The following is a 19,230-nucleotide window of genomic DNA, read 5'->3' as shown; positions in this document are numbered from 1 at the left end:
GAACCCATTAAAAAAGCCAAAAGTTTTTTTAGCTCTATCATTAGTAAATAAATAATCTTAAGTGGCCTTTTCTATGAGAATACTTTGAATTCAGAACATAATAATAATGCTTTGCTATTAAGGAGTGTAGCTGGAAAATTTGCCTAGCTATAGCACAGCACAGAACCTCTTAACAGCCAAAATTGACATCACAGAGTCCATTTCTCAAATTATACAGTTACTCATTGATCATAACTTACATACAATTGTGAAATATTTATTTTCACAGCCAACAGATTAGAAGCAGTGGTGTGAAGAAGTGGAAATTGCTTTAAGGCTACTTATACCTGGAGTGAATTCTAGGTCTATCACTTGTAGCTCTATGGCAATTTACTTAACTCTAATATTTGTAATTAATTCATCCCTAAGATTAGCATCCAAGTCCTCTTAAAATGCTACAGTAGCGCCTCATAATTTACAGGTAAAAATCCAAGCTCTTTGCTTGGATATAAAGTCCTTTATAGTCATGCCCTACCTTCCCAACCATTTTTCACCTGAGAATTTACTCTTCAACAATAGCTGAATACTGCTAGTATGCAAAACTCCAAACACAGAAATCTGCGTGTGTGCCCAAGGTGGCTTTGCCACTTGGGGAAGAAGGTGGGGAAACAAACTATCCACATTATAGTCTACGTAAATGGAATTCTCTGAAGCACGAGTGGCACAATTTTCAGAGATCACAGTGGTTGTATACTGCCAGATCCTGTTCTGGGATTCCTCATCCTCCCAGCCTCAAAACATACCCCCAACAATATCCCAACATTCTCCAGTGCTTTTTTTTCCATAAGATGTTTTAACTTCTCTCAAGACACTTTCAATAAACCCCAGCAGCTCCATTTCCTTGGACAAGTTGCTTAACTTCCGAATTTCATTCCACCTGCCTCCTAAGGTGTTTGAAAAGAGAATTAACTGAACTCCTGTATGAAAACTGCTATCACACATCCTGGAACCTAGCAAGTGTTCAATAAGAAAGGTATTATTATAAAAGAAGAGGCACTGCTTGCCCAAGTATAACATCTGCTGCCCAGGGACATCACTACAGGACACTGACGGCTGAGAAAACCCTGACACATGATCTCACAGTGAGCAGTTGTCTTTCTATGTTTCTTCCAATGAACATTAAGAAGGAAAAGTCAATAGGTAGACTAAAATCTAAATTACTCTATATAGCTGAGGTCTTTTTATACCTTACGAGGTATATCTGTTGAACAGTACTTCAGGAAACTGGATCCCAGTCTTAGCTCTGCCACTATATAACTTGGGGCAAATCATTTTACCTTTCTAGGCCTATTTACTGATGATCTCTATAAAGGTGTGGAATTATGTATCTAAAAAGTTCCTTTTAGATAGCGAGAATAGTTGTACAACTCGAAGAATGTAATCAGTGTTGCTGAACTGTACATGTAGAAAGTGTTGAGATGGTATATGTTTTGTTGTGTATATTTTCACCACAATAAAATTTAAAAAAAATTTAAGTCTCCTTTAGCTCTATAAATTGTAGGATACTATAATCAAACTACCACACTTTGTGAGATACCTTTTGGTCAGGTTTAGCACTCTCATGGACACGTTCAAACACATTATCCACTTTTATGTGTTATCAAAGCAACCACTGCTAGTAAGAATTATTAAAGATCTAATTTAATCTAGCTCATCAGCATTTTGGGAACATTAAAAGGAAAACAAAAACACTACTTACCTGTGAAGGAGAGAATGGTAGTGTTTTCACTGGTGTGTGTTTTAGTGCTGTATTACCACCATCACTGAATGAGCCATCACCAAGCTCGCTGGCTGGGGAATGACCCCCTCGCATTCTTTTCTTCTTTCTGAGAATGGTCGGTGGAGTGCTAAACTTGGCCACGTTTGGAGATGTTAGAGGAACAGTCTCACTGTCTCCACCATTACAACTGCTTTTTTTCCCTTCAAGTACAAGACTGACGTTAAATTGACATTCCATAGGTCCTTCATTGTGCTGTATCCGCATTAGTTTAACTGGGGTGGACTTGACAGGGGAAGCAGCAGCATCAGAAAGATCAAAACTGGTAACGTCACTCCATGCTACAGGATCCTGCAATAAATTAAAATTTTAACTAAAGTTAATGCTATAACCTGGTTAAATCTGATTTTCAGCATAGGATGATAAAAATAAGTAACTCTACAGAAATCATCAGTAGAAATAGGCTTTCCTTGGACATCTTGTTTTAAGCAAGACCATTTGAGAAGAATAGATTGTGGTTTTCCTACAACTCCAATTTGAAAAATTCCAAAAAAATAATATTTCATCTAATTCAGTAGCTGAAAGTAAGTGGCAAAGTATTTAAAATGAAAGGAACAAACTATTTTAAGTTATTGTCAAACAGCAAATCAAACATAACTCATCATAAGACTTCACATTCTACTTTACATTAGAAATACACTAACAAATTTTACATTTGGTAATGTGTATGGAAAGCCTTAAAAAATATTCATAGTCAGAACAGGCTGGTACTGGTACAACGACAGACACGTCAACCAATGGAACAGAATCAAGAACTCAGACGTAAATCCATCTACTTATGGTCAGCTGATCTTCGACAAAGGACCAAAGTCTATTAAATGGGGAAAAGACATTCTTTTTAACAAATGGTGCTGGCAAAACTGGATATTCATCTGTAAAAAAAGAATGAAACAGGACCTATACCTCACACATACAAAAAAACTAACTCAAAACAGATCAAAGACTTACATATATAAAACTAAAAACGACAAAGATCATGGAAGAAAAAATAGAAACAACGCTAGGGGCCCTAATACATGGCATAAGTACAATACAAAACATAACTAACAATGCACAAACACCAGAAGATAAACTAGATAACTTGGAGCTTCTAAAAATTAAACACTTATGCTCATTAAAAGACTTCGCCAAAAGAGTGAAAAGAGAACCTACAGACTGAGAAAAAATTTTTGGCTACAACATATCCATCAAGGGTCTAGTCTCTAAAATCTATAAAATACTTCAAATACCTCAACAACAAAAAGAAAAATAATCCAATTAAAAAATGAGCAAAAGACATGAACAGATATTTCACTAAAGGAGACATTCAGGCAGCTAACAGACACATGAGGAAATGCTCATGATCATTAGCCATTAGAGAAATACAAATCAAAACTACAATGAGATACCATCTCACCCTGACATTACCGGCACAGATAAAAAAAAAAAGAAAATAACAAATGTTGGAAAGGCTGCAGGGAGACTGGAACTCTTACGCATTGCTGGTGGGAATGTAAAATTGCACAACCGCTATGGAAAATGATATGGGCGCCTCCTTAGAAAGCTAGAAATAGAAATACCATACAATCTAGCAATCCCACTTCTAGGAATATATCCCAGAGAATAAGAGCCATCACATGAATAGACATATGCACACCCATGTTCATTACAGCATTATTCACAACAGCAAAAAGATGGAAACAATCTAAGTGCCTATCAACAGATGAATGGATAAACAAATTATGGTACATATACACAATGGAATACTATGCAAGGATAAAGTACAATGATGAATCTGGGAAACATCTCACAACACAGATGAATCTGGAGGGCATTATGCTAAGTGAAATAAGTCAATCACAAAGGACAAATATTGGATGACACCACTAATATAAAAACTCAAGAAAAGGTTTACACACAGAAAAACAAAAACAATCTTTGATGGTTACAAAGGAGGGGAGGGGTGAGAAGGGAAAATCACTAACTAGATAGTAGACAACTGTTAACTTTGGTGAAGGGCAAGACAACAAACTATAGGGGAAGTCAACACAACTTGACTAAGGCAAAGTTATAGAAGCTTCCTAGACACATCCAAACACCTTGAAGGACCAAGTTGCTGGGGCTGAGGGCTGGGGACCATAGTCTCGGGGGACATCTAGTCAACTGGCATAACATAGTTCATAAAGGACATTGTTCTACATCCTACTTTGGTTAGTAGCATCTAGCGTCTTAAAAGCTTGTGAGCGGCCATCTAAGACACATCTGTTGGACCCATTCCATTCAGAGCAAAGGAGAATGAAAAAAACCAAAGGCACAACGAAAATATTCATCCAAAGGACTAAAAGACCACATGAACCACAGCCTCCACCACCTTAAGCCCAGAAGAACTAGATGATTCCTGGCTACCACTACCAACTGCTCTGACAAAGATCACAATAGAGGGTCCCACACAAGCGGGAGAAAAATATAGAACAAAATTCAAATTCACAAAAAAAGACCAGAATTACTGGTCTGACAGAGACTGGAGGAACACCCGAGACTATGGCCCCTGGACACCCTGCTGACTCAGAACTGAAGTCACTCCCAAAGTCCACCTTCCAGCCAAAGATTAGACAGATCTATAAAACAATAACACATGTGAGGAATGTGCTTCTTAGTTCAATCAAGTATACAAGACCAGATGGGCAACACCTGCCCAAAAGCAGAGACAAGAAGGCAGGAAGGGGACAGAAAAACTGGGCAAATGGACATAGGGAACTCGAGGTGGAAAAGGGGAGAGGGCTGACACACTGTGGGGATTGCAACCAATGTCACAAAATAATTTGTATATAAATTTACTTGCACTGTAAACTGTCACCTAAAGCACAATTTAAAAAAAAAATGTTCATACATCTCGATCTGGAAATTAAATTTAACCTAAGGACATAATAATAATTTTGCAAAAAACTTTATATATTGTTACTTGTAATACTGAAAAACTAGATACCACCTAAATGTCCAATAATAACAGTACATTGGGTATATAAATTTTGGTAAATTCATATGGTAGAATACTATGAATCCATTAAACATCAAGTTTAAAAAACAGTTAACAAAATAGAGACATGCTCATGATATAATGTTGAAAAACAAAAAACCCTACAAACAAAATACTTAAATGTATATATGGTATGATGCCACTTCGGGGTTAAAAAAACATGCAAATGTGTGTATTTTATATGTATACACATACGTATTTCCATATGAAAAGGAATACATCAAACTGTTAACTCTGGGCTTATGGGGAATTTTCATTTTCTTCTTTACAGTTTTGTCTAGTTTTCAACTTTCTCTAAATGTACAATTTGCATAATAAAAACTAATTACTTACATATATATGCACCACACACACACACACACTAAAAACCTAATTGGTACTCCGCAAACTAGGAATAGAAGGGAAATGCCTCAACATGATAAAGGGCATTTATAAAAAAAAAATAAAAAATAAAAAAAAACATGGCTAACCTCATATTCAATGGGGAAGGACTGAAAGCTTTCTCCCTAAGATCAAGAACAAGATGAGAATACCCACTTGCACCACTATCAGTACAATGATATTCAACATTGTACTGGAAGTTCTAGACAGAGCAATTAAAGAATAAATAAATAAAGGCATCCAAACTGGAAAGAAAGAAGTAAAACTATCTCTATTTGTCAGTGACATGGTTCTATATATAGAAAATTCCAAAGAATCCATAAGAAAGCTACTAGAGCTAATAAATGAATTCAGTGAGGTTGCAGGATACAAAATCAAAACACAAAAAGCAGTCGTGTTTTTATACAGTAGCAATGAAAAAGCTGAAAAAGAAATTAAGAAAACAATTTCATTTACAATATCATCTATAAAAGAATACAGTACGTAGGAACAATTTAACCAGATAGGTGAAAGACTTACATACTGAAAATGATAAAATATTGCTGAAAGAAATTAAAGACCTAAATAAATAGAAAGACATCCCATATTCATGGATTGGAAGACTTAATTTGTTAAGATGGCAATACTACCCAAACCGTTGTATAGATTCAATGCAATCCCTATCAAAATTCCAACAACCTTTTTGCAGAAATAGAAAAATAAATCCTGAAATTCATATGGAAATGCAAGGGCCTCCAAACAGCCAAAACAATCTTGACAAAGAACAAAGGAAAAGGACTCATATTTCCCAATTTCAAAACATTATAAACTACAGTAATCAAAACAGTCTGGCACTGATATAGGACATATAGACCAATGGAACAGAACTGAGAATCCAGGAATAAGCCCATACATCTAAGGCCAATTGATTTTTGACAAGGATACCAGGTTCATTCAATGGAGAAAGAATATTCTCTTCAACAAATCGGGCTAGGACAATTGGATCTCCGCATGCAAAAGACTGAAGCTGGACCCCTATCTCACATTATGCAAAAATTAGCTCAAAATAGATTAATGACCTAAATATCAGAACTGAAACCATAAAACTCTTAGAAGAAAACATAGGTGTAAAGCTTCAAGACCTTGTTTTTGTCAATGAATTCTTAGACATGACACCAAAAGCATGAGCAACAAAAGACAAAATAAATAAATGGGACTTAATCAAAATTAAAAACATATGAGCATCAAAGGACTTTTTCAACAAAGGACGAGAGAACCTACAGAATGGGAGAAAATAGTTGGTACACATCTGATAAAGGTTTAAAATCCATAATATATAAAGAACTCTTACCATTCAACAAAAGACAAACCAATTTAAAAAAATAGGTAAAAGACTTGAAAAGACATTTTTCCAAAGAAGATATACAAATGGCCAATAAGCACATGAAAACATGCTCTACATCATTAGTCATTAAACCAAAAAAACCCATTGCCATCCAGTCAATTCCGACTCATAATGACCCTATAGGACAGAGTAGTACTGCCCCACAGGGTTTTCAAGGAGCGGCTGGTGGATTCAAACTGCCCACCTTTTGGTTAACACCAGTATCACTTAACCACTGCGCCGCCAGGGCTCCTTATTAGTCATTAGGGAACTGTAAATACAGTGAGATAACACTTCACACCCACTAGGATGGCTACTATCAGAAAAATGGAAAATAACAAGTATTGGTAAGGATGCAGAGAAATTAGAACTCTTGAGCGTTGCTGGTGGGAATGGAGAATGGTACAGCTACTGTGGAAAACAGTTTGGCAGTTCCTTAAAAAGTTAAACAAAATTACCATATGACCCAGCAATTCCACTCCTAGGTATGTATCCAAAAGACTTGAAAGCAGGGACTCAAACAGATACTTGTACGCCAATATTCACTGCAGCATTGTTCACAATAGCCAAAAGGTGGAAACAACCCAAGTGTCCATTAACAAATGAATGGATAAACAAAATATGTACATACACAATGGAATATTATTCAGTCATAAAGAGACAAGAAGTTTTGATATATGGATGAACCTTGAAAACATGAGGCTGAGTAAAATAAGTTAGACAAAAAAAGACAAATACTGTATGATCCCACTTACATGAACTATCTAGAATGGGCAAATGCACAGAGACAAAAATGGTTACTAGGGGTTGGAGAAGGGGGAAATAGGGAGTAATTGCTTACGGGATACTGAGTTTCTGCTCAGAGTGATGACAAACTTTTGAAAACAGTGGTGATAGTTGTACAACACAATGAATATAACTAATGTCACTGAATTGTACATTTAAAATGGTTAAAATGGCAAAATTTTTGTTATATATATTTTACCACAATTAAATTTTTAAAAAACAAAACTAACTATTAAAATTTTAAAATTCTATACAAGGCATTGACCCATCACCACACGGTAAACCTGGGGTCCTCATTAGCTCTCTCTCCTGGGTGCTCTGCTTCCAGGTCTCCCAAGTCCTCCCCTACCTTCCCCTCTGTCCCAGCCTTTCTCACCTGGACCTTTCCAGCAGCATTCTCACTGGTCTCCCTTCAGTGAAGCAGCAACCCACATCATTCATTCATTCACTCAGTAAACAATGATGGCGTGCCTGCTCTGTGTCAGGCCCCTACTGGATGCTGGGGCCTCAGACATGAAAACAACCATCCCTGACCTCCTGGAGTTCTCGTGTAAACCTATGGGGGACAGTCAGAGCCGGAGCCCCGATGGAGGAACAGGAGTCAGGGAAGGCTACAAGGAGGCAGGGTTTGCCAGGGGGAAGGAGACAGTGACTTTGGAAAGTGTTTTTTTTCTTTGAATTTCAAAACAATCATAAACGTTTTCTGGTTATTCTAATGTATTTACACTCTATCTGATTGCCAGCCCACATATACTATTTTTCTTTCTAAATATACTTAAACTTTGCCAATTATTTATTATAGTGATCTACAAAGAAATAAAATATTCCTGTCAAAACTACTCAGTAGGTTTTTTTTGTGATCAGCTTTTTACTGGGGTATGCTAGCAGCGTCAGATTTTTCAAGTTTAAAAAGTATTGTAAGAATTATGCCGAGTGAAAGAAGTCAGTCACGAAAGGATAAATACTGTATGATGCCACTTATATGAAACAGGCAAAAGCTTATTAGTGGTTACTGGGGGTAGGAGGGAGGGGAAAAGGGAAAGTCATTGCTTAGGGGGCACTGAGTTTCTGTTAATGGTGGTGGAATAATTTGGAAACGGGTAGTGGTTAACAGTTGTACAACGTGATGAACGTAACCAATGTCACTGAATCGTACATGTAAAAATGGTTGAATTGGGAAAAAAAATTCTATACAAGGCACACACTGCAAAATATCAGAACCAAAACTAAGCATGGCATACAAAGTAATGCTTAACATACAACTAGTCAGTGTCCACTAAACTGGAGTTTCTGAACATGAAATCGTGTAACTGAAACTGAGCTTGTGATAATCTCGCAATTTCAAACTTACAGATTCAATAAGTTCTAGAGTCTCTGCAAATTCTGGAATGGTCTGTAGAGATGACAGCACAGCATTTGCCTCTATGGCCAGGAACTTTGTGGGTGAATTCTGCTGAGCAGACACAGTCTGATTCTCATCCATACTGTAAAACTCACTTGTGTGCTCCTCGAGGCTATTTAGAGTATTAGACATGCTATCATCCATAAGGAAACTACCAGACCAGCTAGAAAAGTTTCCAGTCTGCTAAAAATACAAAAGAAATATGAGTGTTATTTTTCATTTTCAACATAAGCATAAATTTTGATTTCAAGTGAAAGTTTCTTTCTAGGACAACATATTTCACATTTATTTCAGTTAAAAATATAGTAGCATATATATTGTCTTTCATCAAAATTAGTATAAAATTTTTTCATTAAACCTCACAGCCTGAATTATATTTCTTTTTTCTAACTGAAGTTTTAAAAAATTTATTTATAAAATCATGATGAGATAAAAGCAAGCATTTACATACAACATAAAGATCAAACTCCTAGAATCTGGCCTCTCTGTACCATTCAAACTTCATTCCCAACACTTCAACTCACAAACCCTCCTTTCAAGGCATACCTATTTAAAAACAAAAAATACGTTGCCATCAGGTTGATTCCGACTCGTAGCAACCCTATAAGGACAGACTAGAACTGCCCCCATAGGGTTTCCAAGGCTGTAATCTTTATGGAAGCAGACTACCACCCACATCTTTCTCTCATGGAGCAGCTGGTGGATCTAAACCTTCAATCTTTCGGTTAGCAGCCGAGCACTTAATCACTGCGCCACTAGTACTTGCAACTCCCCAATGAGTTATACTCTTTTGATCTTGAGCGTCTTTACACATGCTACTGCCGTTCCTTCCATCTAGAGTACTCCTCATTCTACTGACCAGGGAAACTCCTATTCCCTCATTTAAGGCACAGTTCAAATATTGGAAAGTACTCCATCTAATTATATAATTTTATCTGTTCATAGGACTTGTTCCAAGAGTCCTTCCCTGACTACCCTAATCTAAACGAGGTACCTCTCCTATGTGCACCCATAAAACTTTGTGACTTAGTTTATCAGACTATATCCTCTGTTTCTTGTCTGTCCTCAATGTAAAGTAAATGCTTTGAAGTCATTTTTCACTGTCTCTCCAGAGATGTACACTGGGCAATTTATCTTTGAGTCTAGTTTCCTAGTTTCTCATAATAAATAATAAGAAAAGAGGCCTTAAAGAGTCATAAATTAGAAACAATACGTAAAGTGCATAGCACTGTCCAACAGAACTTCCTGAGATGATGAAAATGTTTTATATTTGCACTGTCAAATATGGGATCCACTAAACACATGGGCAACTGAAGTGTGCCTAGTACAACTAAAGAACCGAATTTTTAATTTTAAATTAAATGTGGCTAATGGCTACCATATTATAGAGAATACACTGTTCAACTCACAAGAAGCATTCAATAAATGGTACCTACTACACAGGGGGTCACCATGAGTCAGAATCGACTCAGTGGCAACTGGTTTGGTTTTAGTTACTACTACAGGTAGTCCTTGACTTATGATGGGCTTCCATTCCAAAGACTCCATTGTAAGTTGGTTCTGACATAAGCTGAATACCTCTTTTTTTTTTTTTTTTCCAGTTTTCATTATTATTGCCATAGCCTGCTATAAAAACCTGTTAAACCTGTGAGTCAATTCCGACTCATAGTGACCCTATAGGACAGAGAAGAACCGCCCTTAGAGTTTCCAAGGAGCACCTGGTGGATTCGAATGATTAGCAGCCATAGCTCTTACCCACTACGCCACCAGGGTTTCCTGCTATAGGGCAGTGTTTTCAGCAGTAAATCCTAACATTGAACATCTGCAAGTGAACATCTGAGAATGATAACATCAGCAAATTACACGCTGCAACACTGTATGTAGTACATATTACTAATGTAAGATGTATTAAAAAAAAAAAGAGAGTCGTAAGTGCAGTTGGTCGTAACTCAAATATGTCATAAGTTGGAGACTACCTGTATTAAAAACAAAAATTAATTTCTGGAATGTGCTAGAGAATAACAATAAAATGTTAAGTTGCAAGTGAAATAAAGTAAAATTTTCAACAAGTTGCAAAACAAGTTCTACCTGTTTTTAAGTCCTAAAAATAAATTAAATCAATGTTATTTATTAGCATAGCCACCTTCTGAGTTTATAATCAGTTTCTGGAGATAGCTTCCAAACCACATGCATTTCAACTGAGTTTGCAGGTGGGAAAAAGATCCAAAAGATAAAGAGGGAGGCCACTGGGTCCAATGGAAAAACCATAGGGTTCCAATCATACAAAACTGAATCTGAATCCCCCTACATAATTTTAGGCAAGTTAAACTCTCTTAGTGTCTGTTTTCTCGTCTTTAAAATAAGGATATTCCACCTACTTCACAAAGTTAATGTAAGGCTTACACAAGAATACATATAAAACATCACTATAGTGATACATAATGAATACTCAGTAAAATGGCAGTCATTATTCTCATATAATTGTTAAAAATAATAAATACTTTATATGTGTATGGCATCTATCATATTAGCTGCAGCAACTTCTCTCTAGACTCCATGATATCTTTATTCAATTAGATCTTTACGAAAGTAGATTTTAGATAGGAAGTTTTACAAGTTACTAACTTTCTTCCTTTTTCAATGCACGTCTTAGTTTCTAGTATTGCTATAGTTTAAATACCACAAATGAATGGCTTTAACAAAGAGAAATTTATTTTCTCATAGTTTAGGAGGCTAAAAGTCTTAATTCAGGGTGCCAACTCTAGGGGAAGGCTTTATCTCTCTCTTGGTTCTGGAGGAAGGTCCTTGTCTCTTCTGAGCTTCTGCTCCTGGGCAATCTTCAAGTGGCTTGGCATTGTTCCTCCTCCATCTCTGCTTGCTAGCTTGCATTTAATCTTTTATATCTCAAAAGGGACTGCCTCAGGATAGACCATACATTAATCCCACCTCATAAACGCAACAAAGACAAAACATTCCCAAATGGGATCATAACCACAGCCATACAAAAAAATCCACTGCCATCGAGTCGATTCCGAATCATAGCGACCCTACAGGACAAAGAAGAACTGCCCAACAGGGTTCCAAGGAGCTGCTGGTGGATTCAAACTGTGGACCTTTTTTGGTTAGTAGCCGAGCTCTTAACCACTGTGCCACCAGGGTTCCAACCACAGGCATAGAGGTTAGGATTTACAACACGTATTTTACAGGGACACAATTCAATCCATAACATTCCACCCGTTGGCCCCTAAACATTCATGTCCTTGCCACATGCAAAACACATTCACCCCATCACATCATCCCTGAAGTCTTAAATCCACTCCAAGTCTTAAATCTCATCTTCTGAATCATCTAAACCAAATGAGACTTTAGGTGTATTCCATCCTGGGGCAAAATTCCGCTTCATCTGTGAACCTGTGAAATCTAGACTACAAGTTGATCTGTTTCCAAAGTATAATGGTGGAACAGGCACAAGGTGGACATTTCCATTACAAATTAGAAAAACTGGAGAAAAAGGGACAATGGGCACCAAGCAAGTCCAAAATCCAGCAAAACAAAGCTCTCAAGGCTTGAAAATAATCTTCTGTTCTCTGAGACCATTCGGCAATGACCCTGCCCTCCAGACTGTGGGTGTTGACCATGCTTTTGGATTCTGGGTAGAGGTCCCTTGGCTCTGGGCTTCAGCTCTGCCCTCCAGACCCACTGGGACGGCAATTTTGTTCCCTTGGCTTTCGGTAGCCCCATTTTCCTAGTCCATCTGAATGGCGGCCCCACCCCTGCAGCCTCAGCAACCCCATTCTTCTGCTCCTTGGGTATGACAGCCTCACCCCCTCAGCTCTGGGCAGCAGGCCCCATCCTCTTAGCCAAATTGAACTGTAGTCCCATACTCCTGAGACAAGTTGGTGAAGATCTGATTCTTTAAAACTTACGAGGCTGCGGCTCTACCCTTTGACACCCCAAAGGCCATGGGCCCACCCTTTGAGACCGAGGCAGCTCTGCTTCCCGTGCTCCTTCCAATAGTTCTGCTGATCTCTGAGCTGCTCCAGGGATGGTTCTTTCCTTTTCTCGGAGGGCAACAGATAAAGCTCCTTCGGCCTGTTTCCTGCCTGTAGAATTCCAAGAGGCAGACAGCGTTCTTTCCTTTCGTTCTTTCTCTGTCCCCTTCACTCTAAGCTGATGGGTTTTCTACTGTGGTAGTCGGTTAGAGCCATAAATCACAGGCTTAATTTCTTTAAGAAAAGATTGTGTAGACCAAAAAATTGAAAAAACAAGCTACCGACTGGGAAAATATCTTCAAAAACCATATATCTGACAAGAATCTAATAACCAAAATATATATAAAACTTCAACACTTAACAACAAAGAGACAAATAACTCAATCATAAAATGGGCAAAGCAGTTGAATAGACTCTTCACCAAAGAGGACATTCAAATGGGCACCAAACACATGAAAAGATGCTAGGTGTCATTAGCCATCAGAGAGATGCAAATCAAAACCACAATGAGATACCATTTTACTTCCACTAGGATGGCATTTTACTTCCACTAGGATGGCTAATAGAAAAAAAAAAAAAAAAAAACACAGAAAATAACAAGTGTTGGTGAGGAGGTGGGGAAACTGGAACCCTTATCCATTGCTGGTCGGAATGAAAAATGGTACAGCTGTTGTGAAAAACAGTGTGGTGGTTCCTCAAAAAACTAAAAATAGAACTACCATACATATCCACTGCCACTCGGTCGATTCCGAATCATAGGGACCCCATAGGACAGAGTAGAACTGCCCCATAGGGTTTCCAAGGCTGTAAATCTTTATGAAAGCAGACTGCCACATCTTTCTCCCACGGAGTAGCTGGTGGGTTCAAACTGCTGACCTCTCGGTTAGCAGTTGAGCGCTTTAACCACTGCGCTACCAGGGCTCAGAACTACCATGACCCAGCACTTCCATACCCAAAAGACTTGATAGCAGAGACTCAAAACAAGATGTGTATACCATTGTTCAATGCAGCACTATTCACAATAGCCAAAAGGTGGAAACAACCTAAATGCCCATCAACAGGTGAATGGATAAACAAAATATGGTACACACATACAATGCAATACTTCTCAGCCAACAGGAGAAATGAAGTCTTGATACATGCTACAGTATGGATGGAGCTTGAAGACATCATGCTGAGTGAAACGAAGACATCACAGAAGGAAAAATATTGTATGATCTCACTTACATAAAAAGACAAGAAAAGGCAAATGCAGAGAGAACAAAATTTATTAGTGGTTAGCGGGAGGGAAGGGAAAAAGGGAGTTAATGGTGATGGAAAAATCACATTGATTAGGGTAGGGTTACATAGCCAATTATTATAACTGCTGTCAATAAGTTGTACACCTATAAAAAGCTGAATTGGCAAAAGCTGTGTGATAGATATGTTTACAACAACAACAACAACAACAACAAAAAAACCCAAAAGAGAGAAGCTGCTGAAGCTGCTTATGTACAACCAAACATTTCACGCAATTTAGTTCCTTGGTTTGGAGGTTTAGGGTCACAATTTCATGGGACATCCCAGTTACCTGGCCTAATAACATGCTTAGTGCTTCTGTTCTACCTCCTAATTCACTGCGCAGTGCCTGTGGTCTTAAAATCTTGCAAGTGACTATCCAAGGCATAATGATTGGTGTCTATTCACCTGGAGCCACAGCGGAAGAAGGACAGTCAGGAATAGGAGGAGGATATGGAATGTGTGGCCAATTGCCTCCGTGAACAACTGCCTCCTTTGTCATGAGACCAGAAGAACTAGCTGGTGCCCAGCTACCATTACTGAACATTTTGATAAAGGATTCTATAGAGGAATCCTGATCAAAAGAGGGAAATGCAGAACAGAATTTCAAATTCTCATGGACTCTAGACTTTCTGGAGCCATGGAGGGTGGATGAACTCCTGCAACTATTGCTCTGAGATAATCTTTAAACCTTAAACCAAAAAAACCCCCAGAAATCACCTTAAAACCGAACAACAGTTTAACTTAATTAGTAAAAAAAAGTCTGCCTTGACCATTATATTCTTTTAAGAACTATCTATACAGGATCAAATTGACAACAGCAACTCAAAAGATTAGATAGGAATCTTAGGGGTCAATGAGTTTATGTTAATAACGGAGAAACAACTCGGAAAGCGAGGGTGAGAATGGTTGCACAACTCAAAGGATGTAATCAATGTCACTAAATTGCACATGTAGAAACTGTTGAATTGATGGATGTTTTGCTGTGTATATTCTCAACTAGAACAACAAAATAAATAAAATTTAGAAGGAAAAAAATACATAGTTTGGGGGGACATGTAGGTCAATTGGCATAACGTAATTTATAAAGAAAATGTTCTACATTCCACTTTGATAAGTAGCGTCTGGGGTCGTAAAAGCTTTTGAGTGGCCATCTAGGATACATCTGTTGGTCCCATCCTATTCAGAGCAAAGGAGAATGAAGAAAATCAAAGACACAAGGAAAATACTAGCTGAAAGGACTAAAGGACCAAATAAACCAGAGACTCCACCAGCCTGAGACCAGAAGAACTAGCTGGTGCCTGGCTACCACCAATGACCACCCTGACAGGGAACACAACAGAGAGTCCTGGACAGAGCAGGAGAAAAATGTGGAACAGAATTCAAATTCATGTAAAAAGTCCAGACTTAATGGTCTGACAGAGACTGGAGGAACCCCCAAAACTATGGCCTCCGGACGCTCTGTTAACCCAGGACTGAAACCATTCTGAAGCCCACTCTTCAGACAAAGATTAAATGGGCCTATAATACACATGAGGAACGTGCTTCTTAGTTCAATCAAATATACAGGCCCAAATGGGCAGCTCCTGTCTCAAAGCAGGATGAGAAGGCAGGAAGGGACAGGAACTGGATGAATGGACACAGGGAACTCAGAGTGGAAAGCAGGAGTGTGCTGTCACATTGTGGGGACCACAACCAACGTCACAAAACAATATGTGTATAAATTTTTTAATGAGAAATTAACTTGAGTGTCAACTTTCACCTAAACCACAATTTAAAAAAAAAGATTGTGTAGCCACCTCCTTGGTGTAAATTTTAGGACATGTATCCTTAGTTTCTACAACAGAATTTTCCAAATCTTTAAGTTTTGTTCTTATTATGCACAGTTCATTTTTAAGTCCATCTCTTTGCTCTTGCATTTTACTATAAGCAGCAAGGAGAAACCACGCAGCCCCTTTAAGATCTTGCTTAGAAATCTCCTCAGCCAGATATCCAAGTACATCACTTACAACTTCTACCTTCCACCAAACATCTGAACATAATTCAGACAAGTTTTTTTGCCATTGCATAAAAAGCATCACCTTTCTTCCATTGTCCAATCACATGTTCATCATCTTCTTTTAAAGCCTCGCCAAAAGCACATCAATGTCCACATTTCCAGCAACATTATGTCGCTGCCACCATATGTATTCTCTAAGACGACAGAGACTTTCTCTATAGCTCTCTCACTTCCTTCTGAGATCTCATCAGAACAGCCTTTGACATTCATAATTCTACCAATAGTCTCTTCAAAGCACTCTAGGCTTTTACTATTTAAAAAAAAAAAAAATTGCCATCAAGTCGATTCCAACTCATAGCAACCCTATAGGACAGAGTAGAATTGCCCCATAGGGTTTCTAAGGAGTGGCTGGTGAATTTGAACTGCTGACCTTTTGGTGAGCAGCCGTAGCTCTTAACTACTGTGCCACCAGGACTCCAAGGCTTTTACTATTAGGCACCTTAACACGCTTCTAGCCTTTACTCATTACCCAATTCCAAAACCATGTCCATATTTTAGATATCTCTTACAGCAGCAACCCACTCCCAGTACCAAATTCTGTCTTAGTTATCTAATGATGCTATAACAGAAATACCATAAATAGGTGGCTTTAACAAACAGAAATTTATTTTCTCACAGTTTAGGAGGCTTAAAGTCCAAATTCAGGGTGCCGGCTCTAGGGGAAGTCTTTCTCTGTTAGCTATGGAGGAAGGTCCTTGTCTCTTCAGCTTCTGCTTCCTGGGTTCTTGGAGATCTCCATGTGGCTTGGCATCTCTCTTCCCCCATCTCTGCTTGCTAGCTTGCGTTTAATCTCTTTTATATCTCAAGAGAGACTGTTTCAAGATACACCCTATACTAATGCTACCTCATTAACATAACAAAGACAACCCATTCCCAAATGGGATTATAACCACAGGCATAGAGGTCAGGATTTACAATACATATTTGGTGGGGGGAGGGCCCAATTCAATCCATAACAATGCACAATGTTAATTCTTTAGTTATATTTTCCTGTCAAATTAAAAGTGATACACTACTATCAAAAAATCCAAAATGGTTTAAATGTGATATCACCTACAAATGCTGAGTCTCTAACCAGAACTATTTATTTGTAGCCTCTTAATGCAACTGAAATTAACTTTAAGATAATCATGTTCAGGCCTTCCTATTGGCCCATGGCTTTTGCAATTTCAAAGCAAAAGTTGCTTTTCCTATGGTATAAATCTTGCCTATTATAATTAAATGTCATTTTTATGAATACTCTCTTAAAAAGTATGAAGAAATCACCAGTTGTCTCACAATGCTATTTCAAGATACCAGGTTATTCTATCTTAGTAATTTGATCTTAGTTCCCATACTGACAACTGTTTCCAGTCATCCTAAATGTACTATCTTTTCATTCAGCCCCTAACCAAGAAAAACCCTTTCCTAAACGTAAAAAGGCTCAAAACATTATTCTTAACATTTTAAACTGTTAAGTATAAATTTATGTGCTCATCTAGCATAACCTATTTAATTTAGCTAGAATGATTACCATTTATTCTAATTTAATACTCATACTTATTCTCATCTACCAAATCTAAGAGTTATTCATCAAACAATATCTTTCACTCCTGGTAATCAAAACCCAACAAATACATAACATCTTCTCTTTTGAAAAGCATTCTTTAGAGACCATAAGATCTAAATGTTTCCTTTCCACACACTTTTAATGTTATGTTTTTTAACTTACTGAATTCATATTCTAAGTACCGCAAATAGAAAAAAAAAATTCAAAGGCAGAATAAAAGTAATCTGAGTATATGAATTTCTATCCAAACCCAAACCCAAACCCACTGCCATCAAGTCAATTCCGACTCATAGTGACCCTGCAGTACAGAGTAGAACTATCCCATAGGGTTTCGAAGGCTGCAAATCTTTACGGAAGCAGACTGTCACTTGTTTCTCCAATGAAGCAGCTGGTAGGTTTGAACCATGGACCTTTCAGTTAGCAGGCAAGTGCTCTAAACACTGCACTACAAGGGTCCCTATAAATCTCTATACCTCTATTAAAATCTTTTTAAGCTTTATTTTTTTCTACTAAAGCCATTATTGTAAGGAATGTCTAAAATAAAACCAAAGCCTATTGATGAAGAGTAAGACAGTACACAATACTGGAGAAGCCAGCACAACTTGTACAAGGAAGCTCCACAGACACATCCAAACTCCCTGAGGGACCAGATTGCTAGGCTGAGGGCTGTGGGTACCATGGTCTCAGGGAATATCTATGTCAATTGGCATAACATAGTTTATAAAGAAAATGTTCTACATTCTACTTTGGTGAGTAGCATCTGGGGTCTTAAAAACTATGAGCGGCCATCTAAGATACTCCACTGGTCTCACCCCTTCGGGAGCAAGGCAGAATGAAGAAAACTAAAGACATAAAGGAAAGATTAGTCCAAAGGACTAATGGACCACAATTACCATGACCTCCACCAGACTGAGTCCAGTACAACTAAATGGTGCCTGGCTACCACCACTGAACGCTCTGACAGGGATCACAATAGAGGCTCCTGGACAGAGCTGGAGAAAAATGGAGAACAAAATTCTAACTCACAAAAAAAGACCAGATTTACAGAGACTGGAGAAATCCTGAGAGTATGGCCCCCAGACACCCTTTTAGCTCAGTAATGAAGTCACTTCTGAGGTTCACCCTTCATCCAAAGATTAAACAGGCCCATAAAACAAAATGAGACTAAAGGGGCACAACAGTCCAGGGGCAAGGACTAGAAGGCAGGAGCGGACAGGAAAAGCTGGTAATAGGGAACCCAAGGTCGAGAAGGGAGTGTTGACATGTCGTGAAATTGTTAACCAATGTCATAAAACAATACGTGTACCAACTGTTTAATGAGAAGCTAGTTCTGTAAACCTTCATCTAAAGTACAATTAAAAAAAAAGATAAATAAATAAAACCAAAGCCTAATCAAAGCACACATCATTTTCACAAATCTATATCAAAGATTATACCATAAATCTGCTTGACATTTACAATTCAAGAAACATCTTAATTCAGAACATTGTAAAACATGTTCAAAGAGATACATATCAAAATCAGACAATCCCAAAATTTGCAAATCAGGAAAACTATTTTTAGTCCATATTAAAATCTGAAGTCATAC

General features: G+C 37.9%; 1 protein-coding gene across 5 annotated transcripts in view; it reads right to left on the bottom strand.

The window, feature by feature from the left end:
* MYBL1 (MYB proto-oncogene like 1) overlaps positions 1–19,230 on the bottom strand; it is a 53,068-nt gene that overhangs the window by 13,389 nt on the left and 20,449 nt on the right. For 2 of the 5 annotated variants that reach the window (XM_004372548.3, XM_004372549.3), the window contains exons 9-10: positions 8,714–8,947; positions 1,739–2,107 (exon numbers count right to left, since the gene is read on the bottom strand). In XM_004372548.3, the coding sequence (XP_004372605.1) occupies positions 1,739–2,107; positions 8,714–8,947 (603 nt within the window). The remainder of the gene's footprint in view (positions 1–1,738; positions 2,108–8,713; positions 8,948–19,230) is intronic. The other 3 variants (XM_023727769.1, XM_012554446.2, XM_023727770.1) reach the window with 2 other exon arrangements.

Source organism: Trichechus manatus, unplaced genomic scaffold, assembly GCF_000243295.1.
Source record: "Trichechus manatus latirostris isolate Lorelei unplaced genomic scaffold, TriManLat1.0 scaffold00018, whole genome shotgun sequence".
Classification (NCBI taxonomy): Eukaryota; Metazoa; Chordata; class Mammalia; order Sirenia; family Trichechidae; genus Trichechus; species Trichechus manatus.
This window is presented reverse-complemented; position numbering and strand designations above follow the sequence as displayed.